At 43.8% G+C, this 26,396-nt stretch overlaps 2 protein-coding genes across 2 annotated transcripts in view; one reads left to right on the top strand and one right to left on the bottom strand.

Moving 5' to 3' along the window:
- LOC124595590 overlaps positions 1 to 26,396 on the top strand; it is a 477,082-nt gene that overhangs the window by 19,711 nt on the left and 430,975 nt on the right. The window lies entirely within an intron of this gene.
- The window catches only part of LOC124594478, a 113,614-nt gene that overhangs the window by 76,489 nt on the left and 10,729 nt on the right, over positions 1 to 26,396 (bottom strand). The window contains exon 2 of the mRNA XM_047132853.1: positions 17,667 to 17,898. Coding sequence (XP_046988809.1) covers positions 17,667 to 17,898 — 232 coding nt within the window. The remainder of the gene's footprint in view (positions 1 to 17,666; positions 17,899 to 26,396) is intronic.

The raw sequence follows: 26,396 nt of genomic DNA, 5'->3' as shown, positions 1-26,396 counted from the left end.
GCCTAGAACCGCTCGGCTACTCCGGCCGGCAGCGAACAGCACTCGCTTGCTGCTCGCTCATGTTCAACTGTATGCACTCGAGCGAGTAACAGTCGCACGTGCTCGCTGTGAGGTCAGAAATCTTTTCAGTGCACATACTGCGACATCGCAGTGATAAAGGCGTGGCAGTATTACATTATAAGCCAGCCAGTATGAACGAAGGCAGAGTTTGCTTATTTACTTTATGAATACATAAAGAAACGTAACAGCAGGTTTTGGATTGAACCACTGGTTAGTTCACGGCTACGGAAAAGAGTACTCGCGTCACTATTTAGAGATTTAAGATATAATGTTGAGGTCCCATACACCGAGGAGCGTAGGGGACGATGCAGGAGACCCGCACCGACGTACTAGGCAAGGCAAAGTGGTGATGAATGATGATGATGAAAACGACACAACAACACCCAGTCATCTCGAGGCAAGAAAAATCCCTGACCCCGTTGGGAATCGAACCAGAGACCCCGTGCGCGGGAAGCGAGAACGCTACCGTAAGACCACGAGCTGCGAACGATTTAAGAGAAGATATAAGTAATTCATTAGTTATTTTTGAATGAGTGTACAGCAGGTTGATAAGTTAACAGCAAAACTGCGTTCACCCACCGGAAGCAAAGACTATTCGATGAGGCTTTCAATATAACGTAATGTAATCTATTTTTGCCGTGAAACTGCACTTCGCAACTATTCTCTCCTACAAGGACTGGATCATTAACTATCGTATAAGTCGTGCTCAGAGATACGTGGAGCGCGCTTCTGGAAAAAGAATAAATGAAGACTATTTCAAAGTACCTGTCGATGTTAAGCTGAACTTTACTGTTAGCGCTGTTAAATGGTGCTGTGTCCTTCACAATTAGTGTCGTTCCAGAGATAGTTTTAAATTTGAAGACCCTTATGAGACGTGCGTGGCTCGTGTTCGTGCCATCTCTTATTTAACACCCTGTTTTTACCGTACTACCGCCTCGTTATGTTAATTTTCAATTACTGGTCTCACTGAGTGGCTGCCTTGCCTGCCCGTGAGCGGTAGCAGCAGCGCTTATCGATATAGGCTCTGCCGTATTATCTTTGCTGGACTGCTGTTACTTCCTGGTCGTCGTGTGTCGTCCAACGAGTTGGAACGCGCCAGCAGTGCGGTTGGGACCGGGCAATGAAGTCAGTTGGAACGCGCCAGCACTGGTGTTCGGACCTGGCAGTCGGACTGTTGGTACGCGGCTGAAGTTCAGTCGGGTTGGAGCGGCAGGGAGGTTCGGATAGCCATGACTCGCCAGACCGTTGCCGGCACACATGGATTGAGTGGGGACGGTCTTGGTTGATCGTCGGTAGGTCCTCTTACCGGACGATGTGCATTTGTTCACCGATCGCTTATGGGTTGGCGGTGTGTGTCTCAACGCCTGGTTCGTCCTTGTGACTGCACAGTCACTGCTTTTAGCACTGGTCGCCTTCTTCGTCCAAGTGTTTGTGAAATTGAGTGTAGCCTGTGATGTTGACTGCCCAGTTATTTTAGTGCTGTCTCCGTGCTGATATGTAGCATCTGGTCGGTTGGCGCATTCGCGTCGTAGCACCAGTGGGGAATGCAGCGCCAGCGAGTCGCGGATAGCCTTCACTCGCCGATGATTGCCGACACACATGTTTTGAGTGGGGACGACCTTGTTTGATCGTCGGTTGGTCGTCTTGTCGGACAACGAGTATTTGGTCGGCGATCGCTTACGGCTGTGTGTGCCGACTCGTGATTCGTCCTCGTTATTGCTCAGTCACTGCCGTTAGCATCGTCTAGTTCGTCGCGCAAGTGTTCGTGAAACGGTGTGTAGTTTATGTGATTGTGACTGATAAGTTAATTTAAATGTTGTCGGCGTACTGGCTCTGAATTGGTCGGCTGGCGTGGAGTAGCGAGGAAGGACGGGATACCTATCACTCGTCCGACGATTGCCGACACACACGTTTGAGTGGCAACAACCTTGCTTGGCCGTTTGGTCGGTCGTCTGATTAGACGACGTGTATTTGGGTCGTCCACCACTTATACGTAGGTTGTCTGTGATCCGTTCTTGAAGTTGTTCCACAGTCCCTGCTGTTAGCATCGTTTGTGTTTTGGTGCAAGTGTGGAGCGGAACTGATCTTTATCATTGGTCCGTTGACTGTCTGCCGGTTGGGTTGCCGTCGGATTGAGAATGGTTGGGCCCACAGCCTGTTTCAGCTAAGCGAACGTTAGTGTTTGAATTCCAGGCCGACCCTGGATGTACTGCCCTATTTTTTTAAAAATTTGTTCTTGTTGTTTGTACTTGTATGGATTCTAGCCGATTTTTAAAAATTAGAGTTGTTTGCTCTTAAGCCTAGTTTAAAGAACTGTGTCACGTAAGGCCTTTGACATTTTAAAAATTTTAATGTTGTTTAATTTTAAGTCTTGGGCCTTCAGCCGATTTTGAGTTTGAGTTGTTTGCTCTTAAGGCCTTCAGCCTAAATTAAAGAACTGTTTCACGCAAGGCCTTTGGCATTTAAAACAAATTAATGTTATGGAGTTCTAAGTGTTAGGCCTTCAGCCGATTTGAATTTAACTTGTTTATTTCAGCCTAACTAAAGAACTGTTTAAGGTAAGGCTTGCCTTTTAAATTTCTGATTGTGCTTTCGTTTTAAGTTATTGGCCTTCAGCCGTTTTTAAATTGAAGTGCTTTTCAGCCGGTGATTAAGTCCCAAAGATTAAAGCTGTGTGTTAAAAAAAAATTTTTGGGCTCTTGTAATATTTGATCAAATTATAAAGTTGTATGTTCGAGAGTAACTGACAGCCCATTTCCACAATTTATACTATCTGACCTGCCCTACGGGTTAAGCGGGGCGTTTCACCTGAAGTGTTGAGGGGCTGTGTGATCTCAGGTTCAAACATGCTGCACCCAAGACAGGCAGGCGGCAGCTGTTGGTGGGGATGCGAACGCGTGTGCACTGCCCCTTTCACCGACAACGACTGCTGCTCCACGGCGATCCGCGAGACCGCTGCGATGCAGCAGCGGTTGGCGAGCACATGCCTAGGAAGCGAGTTCGCAACGTCCCCGCCTCAATGTGCGCGGCTCCACTGTTCCGCATACACTGCTGAAACGCGCGAGCAACTGACGCTGCGAGCTCTTGATGATAAACTGCTCGTGCCCATCGAGCGTTACGCTGGTTAAGGGTCTTTCAAGTGGTTAAAATGGCTCTGAGCACTATAGGACTTAACATCTGAGGTCATCAGTCCCGTAGAACTTAGAACTACATAAACCGAACTAACCTAACGACATCACACACGTCCATGCCCGAGGCAGGATTCGAGCCTGCGACCGTAGCGGTCGCGTCGTTCCAGACTGAAGCGCCTAGTACCGCTCGGTCAGCCCGGCCGGCAAGGGTCTTTCAGAGAACCACTGAAGCAAGTTCGCATCCTCACCACTTCGTCTCTAGCAGCACACATCATTCTTCTTCTGTTTTCAGCACGAACAACTATTGTTGTTGACATCAGATGCATGATCGATAGGGTAGTCTGAAATGAATGTACAGGCGTTGATATAAATATCATAGATGCTTGTGGTATCCAAGAGATCAGCAGCACAAACGCCGAAGGAAAGAAATCTGACTGGAAAATTGCCAAAGCAGTCAATTTCTTCCAAACTAAACAGTTGTGAATATTTAATTAAGGTAAACGAGCTCCAGTCGCTCTATAGAACATTATTTACTCCACGAATGGTTGAGGCCTTTCTAGTAAGCCGTTTCAAACACTTGAAACTGGCTTAATAGACCGAAACGGTAGTGGAGTAAATGAAGTTCTACAGAGCGACTGGAGCTTGTTTACACTAATGAAGCAGTTGCGAAGCACAGGGAGATAGTGGCAAGTGTGAATCTGTATCTATTAACCTGATTAAATTTATGAATATAAAAATGCTCTGAGCATTGTCGTTGTTTACATTTCATAGTAATTGTAATTACATGGCTGATACATCAGTCTTCTTTTAGAGATTTGTGATATAATAATCGAATAAATGAAATGCCTTTCTCGGCTGTCACGCTATTTGCCATATAATAAGCTAAACACAACATTTTATCAAATAGTCTGTGTGAAGGATTGTATGAATATTTCTCATTTCGTTGATCATATTCTATCAGCATTTTCTTCCATACATGTCACTGCAGCCGTCAGTAACTATTTTAGATGTAGCAGCTACTGTAAAGCGAAACAGTTAATTATGTAAATTTCCAAAGTTACTAATAACCGAAGTGGAAATACTATCCTTTCTTCAAGTTATACGATTCCAATTGGTAATTGTGTTCTGCTTTCAAATTTCCTCCTCAGATGTTATGAGAAGCCAGCGAAAAATATAAGCCAACATATTTTTGCACAACAAAATAGTAATGGAGGAATAAAATTTTGTTGAAACCAACTCGGACGACGCTAAGTGGTGCACGCCTGTCGAGTACGCAACGAGGGCGTAATCAGTGTCAAAATTCGAAAGAACTGAACTACAAACTGACAGGGAGCTCATTGCTGGCTATGGATCAAAGATAGCCTGGAACCACCGACTCAGCACCTTGACAACAAGGCAGAGCAGACATAGCTTTATTCTGTCAACAGGATTTGCGTGTAGTAACTACATCTAGGGACGACGCAAGAACGCCTTTCAAACTGCAAACTTTACGTAAGAAACGCACTGAAACTCTGAAACTAAACATTAGGCTAGGTAAGAACGTTGGCACGCTCGGAAAATGGCAGCACATTCGGTCACCACAAAAAACGGCTCAAATGGCTCTGAGCACTATGGGACTTAACATCTGTGGTCATCAGTCCCCTAGAACTTAGAACTACTTAAACCTAACTAACCTAAGGACATCACACACATCCATGCCCGAGGCAGGATTCGAACCATGCGACCGTAGCAGTCGCGCGGTTCCGGACTGAGCGCCTAGAATCGCGAGACCACCGCGGCCGGCTCGGTCACCACAACTGAGGTGCACCACATCATCGATTGCTGTAAAACCATCGCCACACCTTTACTCACTCTCAGAGTCTGGCCGCTCCATTTGCATCACTGATGTCGATAGGAGGTCAGCTCAATTACTTACAAGATGCCCAGGGAATACGACTATGTGTTACCGGCCACCGCCTGCTTGGAGTCTACCGCTACAAGTATGCATTTGTCCTGCTGTGGAAGGAACTTCATCTCTGCGATACCCATGACTACCCGAAGATGAGGTGATGACTGGGTGTTGTGTGATGTCCTTAGGTTAGTTAGGTTTAAGTAGTTCTAAGTTCTAGGCGACTGATGACCATAGCTGTTAAGTCCCATAGTGCTCAGAGCCATTTGAACCATTTTGAAGATGAGGGTCAGGCTGATCTTCTGTGAATAAAGAACCGATGTGCCCATCTGCAAGTTATTTAACTTGGGATCAGGGCGCCTATGCCACCGCTCCTGGGCAGTACAAGTCCTGCCTTACAAGCTGTAGGCTCTGACAACTTCTCGGGCTGTCCTCCGTGTCGCTTTTGGATCTCCTGCCTACACGTCATCACGACAATCGACAACAGGAGCAAGCAGATTTCCGGGGCCCAATCTCAGCGCAGCTACACTTAAGGGGGGTAGGACGTCAAACGGGCCGACTTGGAGCAGGAGAGGCACCACAGGACATTTTAATTTCCACTGTCTAAATTCATAAAACTTTGTCAGCATGGCCAGGAAGGATTCAAGATTCACACTCGTAGCAGCAGAAGTTCAAAAATATAACAAAATAATTTTTTTTACGTGTGAAATTCCATCATTTATGCACTTACTATTAGCTACATTTGTTGCTATAGGTACACTTTCCTTCATAAGTAAGAGAGACTGTTCGATGAATTTTGCACAGCACACAAATCATACTTACAGGTGTCTGAAACTCTAGAATCTATTTAATTTGTGTAAAAATGAATGAGCTGTTACGTTTTAAATTTTGTGTTTAGAAAAAAATCATATTTTGTAGTTAATTATCTGATTTTTATCACAGTTTTTAATAGATTTGGAAAATTCTAGAGCTTCATACACCTGTAAGTATGGTCTGTTGTTGTTGTTGTTGTGGTCTTCAGTCCTGAGACTGGTTTGATGCAGCTCTCCATGCTACTCTATCCTGTGCAAGCTTCTTCATCTCCCAGTACCTACTGCAACCTACATCCTTCTGAATCTGCTTCGTGTATTGATCTCTTTGTCTCCCTCTACGATTTTTACCCTCCACGCTGCCCTCCAACGCTAAATTTGTGATTCCTTGATGCCTCAAAACATGTCCTACCAACCGATCCCTTCTTCTAGTCAAGTTGTGCCACAAACTTCTCTTCTCCCCAGTCCTATTCAATACCTCCTCATTAGTTACGTGATCTACCCGCCTTATCTTCAGCATTCTTCTGTAACACCACATTTCGAAAGCTTCTATTCGCTTCTTGTCCAAACTGGTTATCGTCCATGTTTCACTTCCATACATGGCTACACTCCATACAAATACTTTCAGAAACGACTTCCTGACACTTAAATCTATACTCGATGTTAAGAAATTTCTCTTCTTCAGAAACGATTTTCTTGCCATTGCCAGTCTACATTTTATATCCTCTCTACTTCGACCATCATCAGTTATTTTACTCCCTAAATAGCAAAACTCCTTTACTACTTTAAGTGTCTCATTTCCTAATCTAATTCCCTCAGCATCACCCGACTTAATTCGACTACATTCCATTATCCTCGTTTTGCTTTTGTTTATGTTCATCCTATACCCTCCTTTCAAGACACTGTCCATTCCGTTCAACTGCTCTTCCAAGTCCTTTGCTGTCTCTGACAGAATTACAATGTCATCGGCGAACCTCAAAGTTTTTACTTCTTCTCCATGAATTTTAATACCTACTCCGAATTTTTCTTTTGTTTCCTTTACTGCTTGATCAATATACAGATTGAATAACATAGGGGAGAGGCTACAATCCTGTCTCACTCCTTTCCCAACCACTGCTTCCCTTTCATGCCCCTCGACTCTTGTATGGTTTGTATGCTGTGCAAAATTCATCAAAGAATCTCTCTTACGTGTGAAGAAAAATGTAACTATAGCAACAAATAGCAGCCAACGGTAAGTGAAAAAATGATGAAATTTCATATCTAAAAAAAATTTATTTTGTTAGTTTTTTGAACTTCCGCTGCTACGAGTGTGAATCTTGAATCCTTCCTGGTCATGCTGACAAAGTTTTATGAATTTATTTGTAAAAGTATAGACAGTAGAAAATAAAATGTCCTGTGGTGTCTCTCCTGCTCCAAGTCGGCCCGTTTGACATCCTACCCCCCTTAATGAGAACGCCGAGGCTACGACAGATGTCCACAGCTACGATAGGCTGCCAAGACGCGCCGGTCACCGCACCCTATACGACAGGCCCGAGGCACTGAACGCAGACAACGCCAGCCAGGCCTGTGCCAGCAGATTGCCTGCTGGGCGCTGGCAAGCTACACTGTGCACAAGACAAGAGTGACCGTAAAACTCGCACCGTTAACTGTGTGATGTCTTACTAGCGCTTCGGCGCACTTCAGGGCCACACATCCGCACCCCCACTAGAATATTCTACACCCACGTAGGACGCCTCATCTAGGGACTCCTAAAATATGTACAAAGTTTTGGAGTAACGCTAAGGAAGGTTGGAGCTTCAGTTCAGTGTTAAGTTCACTACCTCCACAAGTTTCACGCTCACATACAAACAGAGAGAGAGCTACATTCTTCTTTGCCTAAGCTACGAGGATTGTCCAGAAAGTAAGTTTCGATCGGTCGCGAAATGGAAACCACTGAGGAAATCCGGTAAAGCTTTGCACAGATGTGTTGGGCAGTGTCTCTAGTCTGCCCGTCTATCGTGTCGCGTCGCTCTTTTCAGTTTTGAGTGAACAGTGAGCACGTAAAGGTGCGTACAGAATAGCGTCTCCCGCCAAGTATGAGGTCCTGGTTAGAGATTTCGCCTGTGTCATGCAGCCCACATAACACAACTGTCGAGCATTTCCTTGTTCATGCCAATTCTCTGCTGCACACTGCTAGGGAAATGAAGACGCTCCTGCAGCGTTTCCGATGAGAAGTGCTTCATCACCCACAATACAGTCCGTAATTGGCTCCCCCTGAGTCTCATCTCTGCTCCCAAGAACCGCTGGCTATGAAGACAAAATTTTTCCACAGACAACGAGCTGCAGACCAGTGCAGATAACTGGCTGAAAGCACAGGCGGCTGCTTCGTATGACGAGGATATTGGAAAGATGATACAACACTACGACAAAACTCGAAGTTGAAGTGGCGACTATGTAGAGAAGTAGGTGAAAGGTGTACCTAACAAATAAAACGTTTTTGGTTTTCACTGTGGTTTCCATTTCGATACCATTTTGCCTGCTTCGTCAAAACCGCGCGTTTCACGTGCAAAATAATCGTCACTGAAAACCAAAGTTCTGAATCGGGGCAATATCGCGTGAAACATGTGTGACGGTTATTAGTGCTACAACAGCAAAACGTAGTAATCCTAAGGTTGGCACACTATTCTCGTTACCTCGTGTTCTGTTCCGTTCACAGGTACAAGTGAATGGTAGCGAGCACTGGGAAAATATCTGCGTATCCTCGTTCGTTTATGTTCGCTTCCGGTCGCTCGAGTGTAAACAGGCTTTACATCTCATTGAACTCACACAAATTGACGAACTACTCAGTGTACAAAGGTATTGACATCAGAGTCTTTTGAAAGAGGTTCCCTACGTTTTCATTTTAGATTTATATACAGCAACAATTTTTGAAATTATACACAGCGTGTTTACGAAAATGCATTTCATGATAAAGTTTCCGAATTTTCGACATTCAAGAAACATTATTTGTTTGAAATTTAGGTAAGTAATTTTATGAATGAGATCTTAAGAGTGCACTATATTTTTATCCGCCCAAAACCTCACAAGAGATAATGTAAGTGGAAAGTATACTGTATTGCTACGTTCGCGTCAGAAGCCGAGTGGTAGACCGTTTGGTTTCATAAGGAGAAACTAATCGCTAGATTTATAATTATCCTGTTTTTCATGTTCTGATCACATTTTCTACTTATTTTTAACAAAATAAAAAACTGGTGCGTGTTACTCGAGATAATTCGTCTTACAGGGTTGGAAGAAAAAAAGAATTTCAAACAGTGACAGATTTCTTGTGTGTGTTAAAGACTAAAGTTCCTCAGATGAACTTTATTCCGAATCAGATGCTGGTAACGGCCTTCTTATTAATAGTCGAAACTTTGCTATACACATACTTGAACCGCACAGTCACTTTTTTGAATCAGCTTGAGCATCTACTTTGTGCTGACAATGGGGAAAAAAGCCTGAACTGGCATTTCGCTCGTCGCTAACACAGACGTTTGAAGCGACACTGTTACTGTCTTTGTTGAATGACATGATCAGTTCATCTGCTGAAATAAATGCTAAAAAAGCTGTGAATGACTAATGGCTTTCCAGTCTGCAGAGGTAGTTTTTCTTTGCTAGTGAGAAAACCGACTGCTGCGTAATTTTTATTTTATTATTCCTGGCAACTTAACCTTTAATCATGGCTCATATCAACTGCACTGGGTTGCAGTGACTGCGATAAAGTGGCAGTCGAATGTGAACTGTGGTTTAGGAAGAGGTAACATTTTTAAGATTAACACTTACGAGCTCGTATGTGTGTGTTATTTGTTGCTCCTTCCTAGTCTTGCAGCGCCTACTCTTACATATTTACGCATAGGGCGCTTTACATATGACGCAAACGCTGTCTCCGGGGTTACCGAGCCGAATGGCCCTTCACTTCTGAACAACTCCAGCTCGTTCTCGCTGGCGCAATACTTTTTGCAGATAATAAACGATGAGTTAGGAGTGGTCAAGAAAACAAGTCCGAGTCCACGACTGCGATATTTATCACTTCAGCGGCATTTGCTCACAGACTCGAGCACAGCTCAACTGGACCCTTATAAAATAAGTGTAGTGGATCGAGTGACCGACTGCAGGTAGTGGGCATATGTGGCGTGTAAGCGGTAACTGTCTGCAACGTATCACAGAGGTGTAGAAGAAGTCGACACGAAAAATTATATACAAGACTATCAAGCAGGAAAAACAAACCCAACTTGTAATACAAAAGCAGCCTATGTCACAGCGCACGCGTGCCGCACGAAATATGGGCTAAAATGGCCCTTGGGTATCAAAAACCTTTTATTGTTCCACTTACGAAATGTAAAATTGACGTTTGTGTAAATTTTACTCCATAGTTTTGTGAATTTTGAAAGCTTCAAATTAACAATTAAATCACATTGTTTTCCTGGCCTTGTTGCTACAAGAGAACTGTGCTTGCAAGGGCTAAGTTTAGATTGAACTGGTAACGATAATTTGTTTTTGCACAGCTTGCTGAAAAGTCTTTCACAGGAAAGGTTAACTTACTGATGTTAACGAAATGCAGTGGATAAGAGGCCGAGAGGATATTAAAAACCTCACTCAGCGCGCATGCACTTAGGTGGCTTTTGTAGGCCATTATGAGATTGTTTCGCGGCTTGATAGGCCAAAAGTGTTCTACATAAAAGTATTCATTTCGACTTCCCCTGAACGAATGTCAGTCAGTAGAGCACTGCCCGCGAAAATGCATGGATCCCGAGTTCGGGTCTCGGTCCGGCACATGGTTTTAATGTGCCAGAAAATTTTACCCTGAATTCCATTTCCCGACTTTTCTCACCTTCATTGACTAGACAAAAGGGCTTGACGAAATAAACCGGAACGAACTGTGGAAAATTTTAAGAAAACAGAGGGACGGCGTCTCGTTTTAAGAGAGCTGTACAGAGTTCATATATCAATAACAAAATACAAATAAAAATATCAGACAACAGACATAATATGGGTGAAACAGGCCAAACAGCTAAACAGGAGAGTTCCCTTTCACCCACTCTTCTTAATATGGATATCGACGATGTAACAAAACTTTGTTACTGCCAACAGAACGTTTCAAAACTAACTATGTCAATGTTAGCACACAGTTTTTTGTTGATGACCAAGGGCGTTTTTAGGACACCAGCCTAAGCGAGTTGATATCCAAATCGACAAGTAGGTCGTAGAGTATGTGAATATCTTTAAATATTTGAGGCCCAGTGTTAGATATCGGACAAATATTGAAATACAAAATAAGTTACCTGTTTCAGTATTTACGAGGAACTATACGCAGAACGTTGATACTCTAGTGGAGCTCTATATTGTTATGGCTGTACCAGCACTTGTCTGTGGATGCGAAAGCTGTGCCCTTAATAAGAGAGATTAAAAGAGAATAGGAGCATAGGGACTGAACATCCTTAGATACATGGCTGAATATACATAGATAAAAAGAGAAATCGCGAAACTCGAGCAGAACTGAATATGTTAAACTTAATAGTCACAGTAAAACAACATCAGCTATGACGGAAAGAACACATGAACCTTACGCCAGATGCAGGAATGCTTGAAACAATGTAAACCAAGAGTTAATAAAACTTTAGGAAGCCCAATTAAAAGATGGATTTACCGATTTTGAAGGAGAGGGAATGGATCAAAAGGCCCAGTCCTTTACGCAGATAATGATATTTTTTTGTATTTCTGTTGCACATTTGCCGATGCCGAGTGAAACCGTTTGTAAGTTATAGGATTAAAAAGGTCCATTACGAAACTAAAAAAGTAACAGAAATTTTATATGGTAGTTCTTTCCATCCAATTCAATAGACATTTTTATTGAAGCTAGAAAAATACGAAGAGACTAGTTATTTTCGTTTTCACTAAAAGCCGTTAAAAGATCTTAGGAATTACCTCAAATGGTAAAGATTTTTTTTTTATATTTAGCTGTCGAATAAGAGTCAAGAATTCATTTCTATTACAGAGGAACTTATTTTACTCGTAAAAGAAAAAATATTAATCATTTCGACGATGACTAGCATATGATTTTGTTTGCAGCACATCCGCAACTTAGCTGCATACTGAGACAAACTATCCGCTTCAGTTGTGGTGTTTTATTATAAACACGACCGATTTCGGGAAAATAATATTTCCATCTCATGGTGTATACATTTTTTTAATCATGGGACGAAATATAGTGTAAGTCCGTGTAGAATACATAGAATTGTAAAAAAGTAACTACCGATGGTAGTTGGCTTATGGACATAATCGAGCAAGTGTGGTCGGGTTAGTCAATTTAGAAATGAGGGAACCAGGAGAGGGAAACGGAACGTGTGGGGATATCAAACTACGTGAGTGAAAAACCGAGCAAAAATTGAAACTCACGCAGTCAGCTGCTAGGTGGTCGCATGCCCTGAACGCCAGACTGCACTGTGGAACAGGCGGACGTGACGCAGTGGTACGAACGGGAAGCGTGCCGTAAAGCGTAAACTAGCGACGGTCTGAGTGCCCGGAAAGAAGAGCCGTCATAGGTCCGTTCATCCTGCACTTACACCATATTTCCTCCCTTGTTTTCGTAAATTTCTACATCTGAAGTGGGAATATAATTTTCCCGAGATCACTAGATTGAAACGTTTTTATAGATGTTAGCAAAAGTCAAAGGAAAAGAAATTAACGTCTGAGGTAGTAGGGCAAATGGGGTGAGGGCGCCAAATGAGAAAACTATCTGATCAAATGTATCCGAACAGACCTAAGTGATGCACAGCCACTAGGTGTTACGAGAGACTTCAGCGTAAAATGAGTCGGGGCGGGGGGGGGGGGGGGGCGGGGGGGGGGGGGGGGGTTATCGTGTTGTCAATAGAGAAGCAGTAACAGCAGAACAGGTAAGACTGGAGAGCTCAGTGCTTCGAACGTGGACTACTCATTAGATATGAAGATGGCATGTCCGAAAGAACAGATGCCATTTTCATATCGTTAAGGCTAACCGGCTGATGACCTCCTTCAGTGCGGAATTGCCTGAACTCTTACGGGACTCTGTGGATTGCCTGCCGAGAGTAATGGGTATAATGGCAGGGACACTACGAATGTAGATTGTAGACTATAAGTTGAGAATGTGGGTCTCACGGGGAGCGTACAGGCGGCAAGTCCTTGCAGTCGCACTATCCTCTGTGCTCTCGGTGGCTCAGATGGATAGAGCGTCTGCATTGTAAGCAGGAGATCCCGGGTTCGAGTCACGGTCGGGGCATACACGTTCAACTGTCCCCGCTGATCTATATCAACGCCTGCCAGCAGCTAATGGTATTTGTTTAATTGTAATTTTGCTCATTGGATGTCGCCTGAGTAACAAATCCATCAGAGAGAATTCAGTTCTTCTGATGCTGCCAGACTCCTGGTGAAGTGGAAAGGCGGAGGAAGAACTACAGCTAAACCAAGACCAAGCACATCAGTACGCCTTGTACAATGACTGTACATAGGGAGTTAAAAAGAATGGGGTACAATGGTGGAGTAGCTGCTAATGAGCAATACATTTCTGTATACAGAGATGAGCGACAATTGAAGTGGTGTGAAGGGCGACGCCACTAGGAAGCAGATGACTGGAAACGAGTGATTTGGAGTTATAGGTCGTGCTATGACAATCCGATGGAAGGGTTTTGGATTGGCGTACATCTGAAGAACGTTGCCTCACGTCACGTGTAGTGCTACAGTGAATTACAGAGGAGGTGGTGTGTTTCTCATGGTTGGGGTGTTGTCCCTTACTCCTCTTAAACAAACTAAGTCAGAAAGGTATGAACACATTTTACAGCATTATGTACTGTGTGCAGTAGAGGAACAATTCTGAGATGATGATTCCATCAGCATGACAGTGCACTCTATGTGATGTGTGAAGCACGGTTTGTGGACACGACTAATCCTGATATGGACAGGCCTGTCCAGAGCCGTGGCATGAACCCAGTGGAACAACTTTGGGATGAGTCAGAACGTCGACTTCGCTCCAGATCCCAGTTGTCCAGGACGCTGTCTTCTCAGGTTTCGGCTCTTGAGGAGGAATGGCAAAAATTTGGACCCCTAAATGAGACCCAGCTGAGTCAAGCCGTCGTACAGGCGAAGGTCACACTGCCTTATTAATGTCCAGTAATCTGTGTCCGGATACTTCTGATCAGGTAGCGTATGTCGTCTGTGTGGAAAAAAGCCGTCTGCGCACACCAGCGCACGCAGGTAGAGAGTTAAGGCAGCAGGCAGGCCCGGATCTATGGGGGGGGGGGGACCTAGGTATCTGCCCCGGACGGCAATTTCAGGGGCCAAAGAAAAAGTCTTGTTCCACAAAGTGCCTTACCATCCAGCGCACGTTGGTCTGTCGATTACTCATTGATTCTGAAACGCATCCCACTTGGTTTTTGAGCATTTTGAACACATTCTAAGTTTATTTTTGAACGAATCATAAGTTGATTTTTGAATGCGTGCATAGTATACGTCATGTCTCTGCCAGGGGAATCCCGGTCGGATCTACAAATAAAAAACTTTCCCGCAGACAAAAGGGGACGCGACTATAGGAACTGAGCCGAACAAACCCGAACGAGTGAATGCCAATCGCTGTTTATGTCGTTGATTGGTGTGCAAAGAATCAGCGTTGTTATAATTATTAGCGAAATCCATACATTCAGAGCACCAGAGTGGAAATAGCTGGTAAGAAAGATTACACGTTACCTTCTCGGTACAGCCAAGAAAATGAAATTTTGAAAGAAAATTTTTGCCAGATTGCTACACTGCCAGTTGCACACTCCCAAGTTAGCGGTCGCTGTAAGTTCTATTCTCGGAATAGCGGGCAAAACGCATTGTACGAACACATGATAACGTCTAACCGGAGAATAAATGCGGGATAAGTGAACCTGTGATTCTCGCAGGATTAGTCAAGTTAACCGAGAATGAGTTTTGACGATGGCAGGAATAGTTTCGGAATTAGTGATGACAAGATGATGTTTCAGAACGGGAAAGGAGAAAACAAGGGGACATCGAGAAATTATATGGAAGAATATGAGGATTCCAAATTTATATAAAAATTTCGTACTACTACTTTTCGATCTCATGCTTGAGAAACTGGAGCGTGTGAGTGAAATGTGGAAATATATCTGAACATAAAACTTTTCGTTTGTAGTAGGCGTAACAGGCATTTGATATCAGTATTTTGTGAATTATGTTCTGTACTGTTATTTATATAACTGAAGTAAATAAAAATGACCATTTGTTCCAAAATAGTCTCGCTTATTTAGCGTGTGTTACAATCGCTGCAACATTAGAAAGGACTATTACGTTTTATCTAGCAGACAGTGCCAAAGTAGACGTAATAAAATAGAGAAAGCACACCAGTCTTCGGTACTATTCATATAAACAGCTTTTTCAGTATTAGACAACAACGTTTCGATTTTTCATGTAGCAAAACATTTGATGTAGTTTGACGAGGTAAAAAATTCTTTCGCAAAAAAAGGAAAGTACGCCATGTAAAGCTGTAGCAAGATTAGAGAGAAAAAAATGCTGGGACCTAAGGATTCCAGATACGTGTACTGTATTGCTTGTCTCTTGCCTTTACTGGTTTTATGTTTCCTATATCTAATTTTGTGTCACATAAAAGAGAAAATTATTAGCTAATAGGCAGCAAAGAGTGCAAACTTTCTGAAGACAACTTATTCTCCCGGTGGCAAATGATGCCTCCCAGTATTAATTGTAAGTTTTTCTTTAAGGGGGGTAGGATGACAAACGGGCCAAGAGGGAGGAGGAGAGGACCACAGAAATTTTAATTTCCACTGTCCTGAAAATAGGTTTGATGGCTTCCGTTACAAATATACTTGTTTGAATTCCACAGTGCGAAACGCAGTGACGTGCGACAGAAGAATATTGTGTGAAGAGGCGTGGCACTGCACTTTGGCACTCTTAAGGCCGAATAACATGTCTTTCATTTCCTCGAACATGTAGGTTTTGTACATAAAACTCTTCAGAAAGATGTGCTCAAAGAAACGAACATATTTTTGAGAAATCGATTATTTTTAAATTTTTGAAGTCCTTTCTCAAGCGATCGAGAGGGGACAGGGAGCGCCACAATCAAGTTTTTGCCCCGGTTCGGAAATACCCTTAGAGTCGGGGCTGATAGCAGGCAGAGAATGGCGAGCAGAGCAGACTCTAGTGTTACAGATTTTGCTATTCACACACATTTAATGAAATATAACAGTAATGATGATAATGCCTGGCAATGTTTGCCTACAAGATAAAGAATGCAACCTATAACACTACACTGCTTACTCACAGCAGTTCTGCTTTGCCATTTTTGGTACGACTTGGAAAGAGAGAAAAATTAATGTATGATCGCCTATGCGTCGGTTCTCGATTGTGTTCAGGAGACGTAAGGTTTGATTACGCGAAGGTGGTTTCGTGACTGACCTTTGACCCGGATTGCCTTCACGCAATCAGAATCTTTGATGAAAATACCTAAGGGATCTATTTGAATAATAAAAAAATGGAAATGAATGCAAAACAGTGAAATTTTGTAAAAAATTAACATATTGGAAATTGAACACATTAATGTCCTCCCGAACACAATCGAGATACCGCGATGAAGAGCGAACCTGTAACAAAGCTTACATACATTGAAAAATCATGGTGAGTTTAAAGAAAAGAATGAGCAGAGATTTTCTGTAAAGTGAAGCATCAATATATTCTCAAAGAACAAAGGCGTTAAGATAATACACATTAACAAATATACACTCCGTCTTCAGCCCACGAGTGGCCTACCGGGACCATCCGACCGCCGTGTCATCCTCAGTGGAGGATGCGGATAGGAGGGGCGTGGGGTCAGCACACCGCTCTCCCGGTCGCTATGGTGGTATTCTTGACCGAAGCCGCTACTATTCGGTCCAGTAGCTCCTCAATTGGCATCACGAGGCTGAGTGCACCCCGAAAAATGGCAACAGCGCATTACGGCTTGGATGGTCACCCATCCAAGTGCCGACCACGCCCGACAGGGCTTAACTTCGGTGATATCACGGGAACCGGTGTAACCACTGCGGCAATCGCAGTTGCCTTAACAAATATACAGTGTCCCATAGTGCTCAGAGTGATTTGAACCATTTTTTTTAACAAGTAATGACGTCTCTAGAACATTTCTTAACAAATGATGGATTGTTCTTTCAAATGTTTCGCAGCTTATTGCTATCGAGCGCTGTGGCAATGATTTAAATCTCTGCGTCCAGCGGGTCATAGTGCAACGGCCTTGCCGCAGTGGATACACCGGTTCCCGTGAGGTAACCGAAGTTAAGCGCTATCGGGCGTGGTCGGCGCTTGGATGGGTGACCATCCGGGCCGCCTTGCACTGTTGCCATTTTTCGGGGTGCATTCAGCCTCGTGATGCCAATTGAGGAGCTACTCGACCGAATGGTAGCGGCTTCGGTCAAGAATACCATCATAACGACCGGGAGAGCGGTGTGTTGACCACACGCCTCTCCTATCCGCATCCTCCACTGAGGATGACACGGCGGTCGGATGGTGGCCACTTGTGGCTTGAAGGCGGAGTCCTAAAGCAGGTCATAGTGTTCATTTGAAATATTTTAACGCTGGATGCCCGTCTTGGTGTAGGTGCACATTATAAACTGTTTTGTCTGTTTACAAATGCGCTGTTGATGCTTAATATCCTTACGAGCTCCTCTCTTTTATGACAAATATCTCATTTGGAAAGTATCTGAAGTCCAATAATGTTACAAGACTCACGAGTAGGCAGAGTCGGAGCGCGGCCGCGGCAGCAGCAGCTGCAGGCAGCAGTCTGGGCGGCGGTCCCGCGTCCAGAGGTGCGTCGCGTTGGACAGCACGGCGGGGCTGGCGCCGAGGCAGGGCGGCGCCGGCTCCCGCTGCAGGTAGGGCGCCACCGCGGCGGAGCGCAGCTCCATGGCGGGCAGCTCGCAGCCGGGCGTGGACACCAGCAGGCGGCGCCGCCAGCCGGACTCTGCGGGCGGGCGCCGCGGTCAGGGGGTGGCGGGCAGTCGAGGAAGAGGTCGCACATGATATCTTGCGAACCGTGGATCAAGGGTATCACACGGATGCATATTCCTTGACTTCCGGAAGGCGTTTGACTCGGTGCCCCACTGCAGACTCCTAACTAAGGTACGAGCATATGGGATTGGGTCCCAAATATGTGAGTGGCTCGAAGACTTCTTAAGTAATAGAACCCAGTACGTTGTCCTCGATGGTCAGTGTTCATCGGAGGTGAGGGTATCATCTGGAGTGCCCCAGGGAAGTGTGGTAGGTCCGCTGTTGTTTTCTATCTACATAAATGATCTTTTGGATAGGGTGGATACCGATGTGCGGCTATTGCTGATGATGCTATGGTGTACGGAAAGGTGTCGTCCTTCAGTGACTGTAGGAGGATACAAAATGACTTGGACAGGATTTGTGATTGGTGTAAAGAATGGCAGCTAACTCTAAATATAGATAAATGTAAATTAATGCGGATGAATAGGGAAAAGAATCCCGTAATGTTTGAATACTCCATTAGTAGTGCAGCGCTTGACACAGTCACGTCTATTAAATAATTGGGCGGAACATAGCAGAGCGATATGAAGTGGGACAAGCATGTAATGGCAGTTCTAGGGAAGGCGGATAGTCGTCTTCGGTTCATTGGTAGAATCTTGGGAAGATGTGGTTCATTTGTAAAGGAGACCGCTTATAAAACACTAATACGACCTATTCTTGAGTACTGCTCGAGCGTTTGGGATCCCTATCAGGTCGGATTGAGGGAGGACATAGAAGCAATTCAGAGGCAGGCTGCTAGATTTGTTACTGGTAGGTTTGATCACCCTGCGAGTGTTACGGAAATGCTTCAGGAACTTGGGTGGGAGTCTCTGGAGGAAAGGAGGCGTTCTTTTCGTGATTCGCTACTGAGGAAATTTAGAGAACCATCATTTGAGGCTGACTGCACTACAATTTTTCTGCCGCCAACTTATATTTCCCGGAAAGCTGACAAAGATAATATAAGAGAGAATAGGGCTCGTACAGAGGCATATATGAAGTCTTTTCCCTCGTTCTGTTAGGGAGTGGAACAGGGGGAGAAGATGCTAGTTGTGGTGCGAGGTACCTTCCGCCACGCACCGTATGGTGGATTGCGGAGTATGTATGTAGATGTAGATGAATGCAGGCGGCCGCGACCGTTTCAAAGAAACCATCGCAGCACTCGTCTCAGGTTATTTACGGTGACCGAGCAAAAATATGGAAACACCAAAAACACAGCATCTTGGGCATTCAAAATAGCCTCCTCCGAATAAATAAATACTGGCCCTGTATCGTTCTCAAGAAAATGTTTTACCGTTCTTCCTGCAAAATAGTGTCAAGTTCAGGTAACGGCGATGGATGTGCACATTGATCACGCCCTGTTCTCTCCAAAGACCACAAAGGCTCAACAATATTGAGGTCTGATGACTATGATGGCCACGCAAGATGCGCTACTTCATCCTCGCGCTCACAAACCCACTTCTGGACAACGCGAGCTGTGTGAACAGGGGCGCTGTCATCTTGGAACGCAGAGTCACCAATGGGAAACAAGCATTGCGTCTTGGGAGGTACCCGATCAGCTAATATGGTCACATAGTCTCGGGCAGTAATGAGGCCTTGAAGAGCAGCCACGGGGCAATATCACGAAATAGCCACCCAAAACGCCATCGAACGCCAGCCACGTTTCACTCTTAGGTCGTAAACTCGGTCAGAAACTGGAAATAGTGTGAAATGAGACTCATCTGACCGAATTACCTTCCATTACTCCAGTCCAGGTTTGACGGCTTTGGGAACACGTTTACCTGTTACGGGCATTTGCTCCACTGATGACCGGTTTTGAAATTCCAGCTCGCGTTGTATTTCCCTACTTCTTGAGTTCACTTCGCGTTGTTTTGATGCAGACAGGGTTCGTGAATGCGACATTCAGTTCCGCAGTGACTTTTGTAACTATCGTTCTCCTATTTCTCGTCACAATCCTCTTCAATGGCCATGTGTCTCTCTTACTCAACACACAAACCTTGGTCCGCATTATAGATCTTCGATATGGTGCTTTACAAAACAGCAAACACTTCGGTTCCCTCGGCACGTAGTCACTCATCATATGAGTACCAACAATCTGCCTACAATTTGATCACTTAGCTCCGACGTAATGTACTCACAAGTGCACAGACACTGTTCTGACCACGACTGACACTGGGAATGAGTAGAGGTCACTGCGCAGCTGCGTCTGTGGTCAACCTGCAGGCTTGGCTAGCATCTGCACTTATGTTGAAGCACGTATTTCTCGCCGCGTTCCCATATTTTTGTACCATCCGTGTAAGCAGCAAACTAAGGATATGGGACATGTATAAACTGAAGGAACCAGAGGATGCTGAAAGTTTCTGAGGGATCATTAGGCAACGTTAGAAACAGGAGAAATCAGTACAATATAAAAAGAACAAGTAGCTTTGAATGATGAAATACGAAAGACAGGTCAGTAACACATAGATTAAAAGACAAGGTTAAGAAGGCAAAACTATATGTATAGCATTTCTAAATTTAGACAAAGCTTTTGCCAATATGGACTCGGCTACACCTTCTGAATGAAGCAGGGACAATATACAGGGATCGAAAGATTGCTTACAACTTCTACAGAAATCAGAATGCGGTTGTAAAAGTCTAAAGGCATGAATCGGAAACCATGGTTGAGATGGGAGTGAGAGACGGTTGAAGCATATCTTCAATGTTATTCAGTCTGTATATTGAGCGAGCTGTGAAGAAAACCAAGGAGAAATTTGCAAAGGGGAGTAAAGATCAGGCGCTCGTACTCTTACGGATTTATGGAGAGCATTGCAGGAGTCATAGTGTCAGTCCCCTCCAGCACTACTTCAGACATTAGTCGAGTCCATGCCACGTCATGCTGCGGAACTTCTGCATGCTCGCGTGGGCCCTACACGATATTAGGCAGGTGATCCAGTTCCTTCAGCTCTTCACTGTACATTCATACACTGTAAACCACTGCGGACGCATACCACAATTAAGGTTCTGTCCCGTTCGATTGGGCATGGCCGCCGGAGAATGGTTACTTAAATAGCACTGGCCCCACTGTGATCGGTGTAATCTTGCCTTCGCGGTCCGTGCAAGAGAGGTGCTTAAGAAGCAACAGAGTATTCCTAATTTCCTCACTTAATACTGTTTCTTGAAACTGAGTAAATATAATTTCGTGGAACAGCTGGCGTCCATCTTCGGGCCTCATCCAGTTCAGTTTTCCAGTCTCTCAGCGAACCTGTCCCGTGGGTCAGACAAACTGCCCTCCTACCGACCGCCACGGTCGCAGGTTCGAATCCTGCCTCGGGCATGGATGTGTGTGATGTCCTTAGGTTAGTTAGGTTTAAGTAGTTATAAGTACTAGGGGACTGATGACCTCAGATGTTAAGTCCCATAGTGCTCAGAGCCATTTGAACCATTTCGAAAATATGGATACACCAGAAAAATAACACGGTACCATGCCTAATACGGTGTTAGAAATCGTTTGGCGTTGGAAACAGCATTCAGTCGTATTGAAAGTAACAAATGCAGCGCCTGTATGGTTTTTAGTGGAAAGTTATACCATTTTTCCTGAAAAATAGCGGCAAGTACAGGTAAAGACGATGGAGGTGGATAGCGATCACCCAGCATTCACTGCAAAGTAGATCATAAAGGCTCAATAATACTGTGAGTTGACGACTGTGGTGCCCAGGGGAAATGCGACAATTCGTCCTAGTGCTCACAAAACCAGTCCTAGACGATGCGAAGTATGTCAACAGTATGTCAGCATCACCATCAGGGAACAACCATTGTAGAATGGAATAGACCTGGTCAGCCAAAATCGTCACAGAATCATTGACAGTAATGTGGCCTTGCGAAGTAACCATGGCGCTCATGGAATACCACAATAAGGTTTGCGCAAATCACCGAGCCCCCGCCGTATTCTTGAGTCGTAAACTCGACCAGAAGTTGGAAACAGCTGGAAACAAAACTCATCCGACCAAATCACGTCCTTTCATTGCTCCATAGTCCTTGCTTTACGGCTTCTGCACCACGTTTTCTTGTTACGGGCATTTGCATCACTGGCGAGTGGTTTTGGAATTTCAGTTCGCCTTGCAATTCTCTGCTGACGGAGCTCCCTTCGTGTTGCTTTTGCGCTTACAGGGTTCTAGAGTGCGACATTCAGCGGCTTTTGCAGCTATCGTCCCCTTATTGTTCGTCATAATTCTCTTCTATGACAGACCGCAACGATCACTCGACACGCACTTCCGCCCGCATTGTGACTTGACGAATGTTGTTCTTCCGCTTCACCTGTATGCGGTGTAAATCTTCGATACGATGCCTCTTGAAACAGCAAACACTACGGTTACCTACATTTCGGAAGCACAAGCACCAACAGTTTGCTCACATCCGAATGCACTGGGCTCCGAAATAATGAACTCACAACCACACAGATCATCGTTCTGATCACGACTTACAGTTGAAACATATTGAGAACGCTACACACGTGCCGTTTGTTGTCAAACATCACAGCGCAACGTGAAGGCTTGGGTGACACCTGTATTTATTTTCAAGCCTGCATTTCTCGCTGTGTTTCATATTTTTGCTCAATTCAAATGTGTGTGAAATCTTATTGGACTTAACTGCTAAGGTCATCAGTCCCTAAGCTTCCAACCTACTAAACCTAAATTATCCTAAGAGCAAACACACACACCCATGCCCGAGGGAGGGGACAAACCTCCACCGGGAACAGCCGCACAGTCCATGACTGCTGCGCCCGAGACCGCTCTGCTAATCCCGCGCGGCTTTGCTCAATTCCTGTACATTAATTCAACACCCCCTTGTAATACCGTTTGGTATGAGATCCACCCTCTCGAGTCATATTGGAGAGTGTGTCGCACGAGTGTTTTGTAATCAGTCTTCTTTGCACACTGATTGCAGTTTCTCAGTACCCTACTTAATGAAACGAAGCCTGCCGCGGCGTTTACCTACGACTGAGACTTTATGATCGTCTCATGACATATCCCTGCAAATTGCTACAAATGTCAAACACAATCGTTACTCACTGTTAGTTCCGCGGAGCTGCGACAGCCCCGCTACACCCTTCAGCCCCTTGTGATCCCAGTGACGGCGTTACGTAAAGCAGTTGCACCACTCTCTGTAAAGGAACTGTTAATTTGCGGACTGCATCAACTCTCTGCAGTGGAGTATTAATGAAACAGTTTTTCATACAGGTTGCCGATCCACGAAGCAGATGAGTCACACCTCTGACGTCTAACCATCACTCTGTAACAATACGGCTGTACTGTACTCCGACGAACTCTGTTTTTCGGCCACTGGACTACGGTATGTTCCCGTTTAACTGCAAACTGATTCCTTACAAACCTCCTCTGCAATCTTACAAAGACGAAATCTTACTACAAACGCTCAAAAATATAAAGGTCGCCAACTCTGATCAAAATCAAACACTTCAGTTTTCACGCAACCATCTCCTCCCGTGTTATGCTCACATCTGTTAACGTGGTGATGATTTAAAATCGAAAATAGTTCCAATTAATAAAAACGATTAAACGAATACAGTACAGCAAGCTTTTGTCATGTAAGGTGTCTTCTGAACCATTTAAGAGCTGTAAAACATTGCCTTGTAAACATATTTAGTAAAAATACCACTAAAAAAATAAATTTTCGCATAGACATTTTCTTTCACGAAGATGAACATATAATGCTCATTATGCATAATAAATCTGCAACCTTGAAAAGGGGTACATACTGCTTAGATTTTATTTTACAGAACACAAACGGTGCTAAGAAAGCGGCGTACAGTACCGACTACCGTTACAGAAAGTTCATAAATGCGCTGCACGTCTGTGAATAATGTGCACAGAGCTTCGTGAAAGAAAACCCTGTATGAGGCCTCGTGCATTATTCTCCAGAGGCGCAGTACAATGGGAGACATCAGCAAATGCGGGACAAAGTGTGGCGTAGACGACAAAGTGTGGCGTAGACGACAAAGTGTGGCGTAGATTAAAACACTGTTCTGCCGGGGTTGCAAGTTGTATAAACAGAAAAGAAATGAAGACACGTACCTCTACCGCAGAAACACATCAACTCGCCAGGAATAGAAACAAATATAACTATTTTTCATCAATATTCGAACTTCGCAATCGATAACATTGTGGCCTTAAGTGTGTACTCCAAAGACATCCGCCGCTATGTGTGGCAGAATGATCAAGTTCTTATACAGATCATTACATTTCCCTGTTTGGATACCACTGCCCTATTTTCGATGCACGAGTCCATACGTACACGAAGTTAATTCTGCGATCCGGCTAACAGTGATTGAAAAAATAATCAACGCCTACTCCCCCCCTGCCCTTCTCCCCCCCCCCCAAAAAAACGCAGCATTTGCTTACTCTTCAATTATAGCCTGATTGAAATTTCTAGGAACATCAAGAGAACGTGTACGCCGCATCCGTTTCGCACATTTGAGAAATTCGAGTTCTAAGTTCGTTCATAATGTTTTGCGATGTCGTTTAGTAAATTTTCTTCTATTTCACAAAAAAATACTCTGATATGAGTGTCTTATTTTGTGCAGTCTAACACTGCGAATTAAATTTTGGTTAACACGTATTTTGCCGTGTAATTTCGCAATCCTTCCGTATGAACGGGGGATAGTTTACATTTGCATCACAATTTGGTGTACTTTTACGCTGACTTACCAGTATTATACCAGTACCTCATCTTACTATTGCCGATAATTTTGGTCTCTAATGTACTATAAAGTAAACTACTGTCATACACCTTAAAAAATTCACTGAATGAAAATGTGACAATTAATAAATTATTTGTTTGTAACAATTAGATCAAATTTGCAGGAATATTTATGGATCAGTTACTTAGGCAGGTCTGCAAAACATACTACGCATAGGGTTTAGGTAAAGTTTTTACACTGCTATACAGCCCTAAAGATATTCCATACAATCTTCGAGCGAGCAAGTGTAAAAAAAAAAAAAAAAAAAAAAAAAAAAAAAAAAAAAAAAAAAAAAAAAAAAAAAAATTTTCAAGGTGTTGAAAAGTAACTGAAAAATAAGACATTTCCTATACTCATCGCGTTAAGGTTCTATCTTTCCTTGAAGAGTTTGCTTTCTACGACGAAGAGCGTTCAATAAGTAAGACAACAGGTTTATTTCTTTACCAATTACGGCTGAAAAAAATGCGGAATTTGTTGTGAGACATCGTGGAATGTATCTCGTTTCAGCCTCTATAATTTGATGATGTTGCGGTAGGTGTCGTCGCTCTACGTAGCCTGGGTACACAGTAAAAATAGTTACATTCGGGAACCTTTGAAAGCGGTTATAAAGCAGAAAGAAGGAAGATTAGTGTTTAACGTCGTGTCGAGAACCAGGCCATTAGAGACGGGGAGCAAGCTCAGATTAGACAAGGATGAGGAAGGAAATCGGCTGTGCCCTTTCAAACGGTCTATCTGAGCATTTGCCTTAAGGGATTTAGGGAAAAATCATGGAAGTGTGAAATGCGAATGGTTGGACGGGGATTTGAACCGTTGCCGTTCTTAATGCGAGTCCATTGTGGTAATCACTGCACCATCCCGAAGTTACGAGTTCGAGTATCATTTCTCTTTTCTAGGAAAATTAAGTTATGACCGAATATTTAGACGCTATAGGGTTAAACTCAAATATATTATTTAATAATATATTGCCTATGAAATTATGTGATACAGTTGATATTTATTAAAAGAAAGCGTTTTTAATTTACTGAAAACACATTAAAAATATAGAGGAAAATAAAACACTTTCTACTACGTGTAGTAAAGTGACTGACTATTAATGACAGTCACTGTAGATGAAGAATTAGATGTCAGTGCTAGTGACCAGAGTGAAAGCCACTTATCTTTCCGATGGTTGCCTATTTCCAGGAGCCTCTTTTGATAGGTTCCTTCATTCTTTACCTTTATCACAAACATAGTCGTAACATGGACAGGAAGCTTGTTTCAGCAATCATGCAAAAGTATACTCTTGTAACAATGGATGACCGTTTCGAAAATAGAACTGTATAGCTCTATACCGATATTCAAATTCAGCACAAGTTTGTCTTTATTTGTGTAGAGAACACAGTATTGCAAAACTGGATGAATCTTTCAGAAACATCCCATATAGATTTTTTTAAAAAATGTAACATGTTGGTGAATAGGAGCCGTGAAGTTTACCAGCGCCGAGAGGCTCCGTGGGACCTTTGCGCCCATTTACTCGCACATGTTCCTAAAAACACGCAACGAAGCTGGCACTAAAGCGAACGCAAGAAGTGGTGCGTGGTTATTCTTAAGCAAGAACGCAGTATGTTGTCCTCGACGTCGAGTGTTCACCGGAGGCAAGGGTATCATTAGGGGTGCCCCAGGCAAGTAGCATAGGACCGCTGTTATTTTGTATACAAGTA

This window comes from Schistocerca americana, chromosome 2 (assembly GCF_021461395.2).
Source record: "Schistocerca americana isolate TAMUIC-IGC-003095 chromosome 2, iqSchAmer2.1, whole genome shotgun sequence".
Classification (NCBI taxonomy): domain Eukaryota; kingdom Metazoa; phylum Arthropoda; class Insecta; order Orthoptera; family Acrididae; genus Schistocerca; species Schistocerca americana.
The sequence above is the reverse complement of the archived record's forward strand: the minus strand, read 5'-3'. Positions and strand labels throughout refer to the sequence as shown.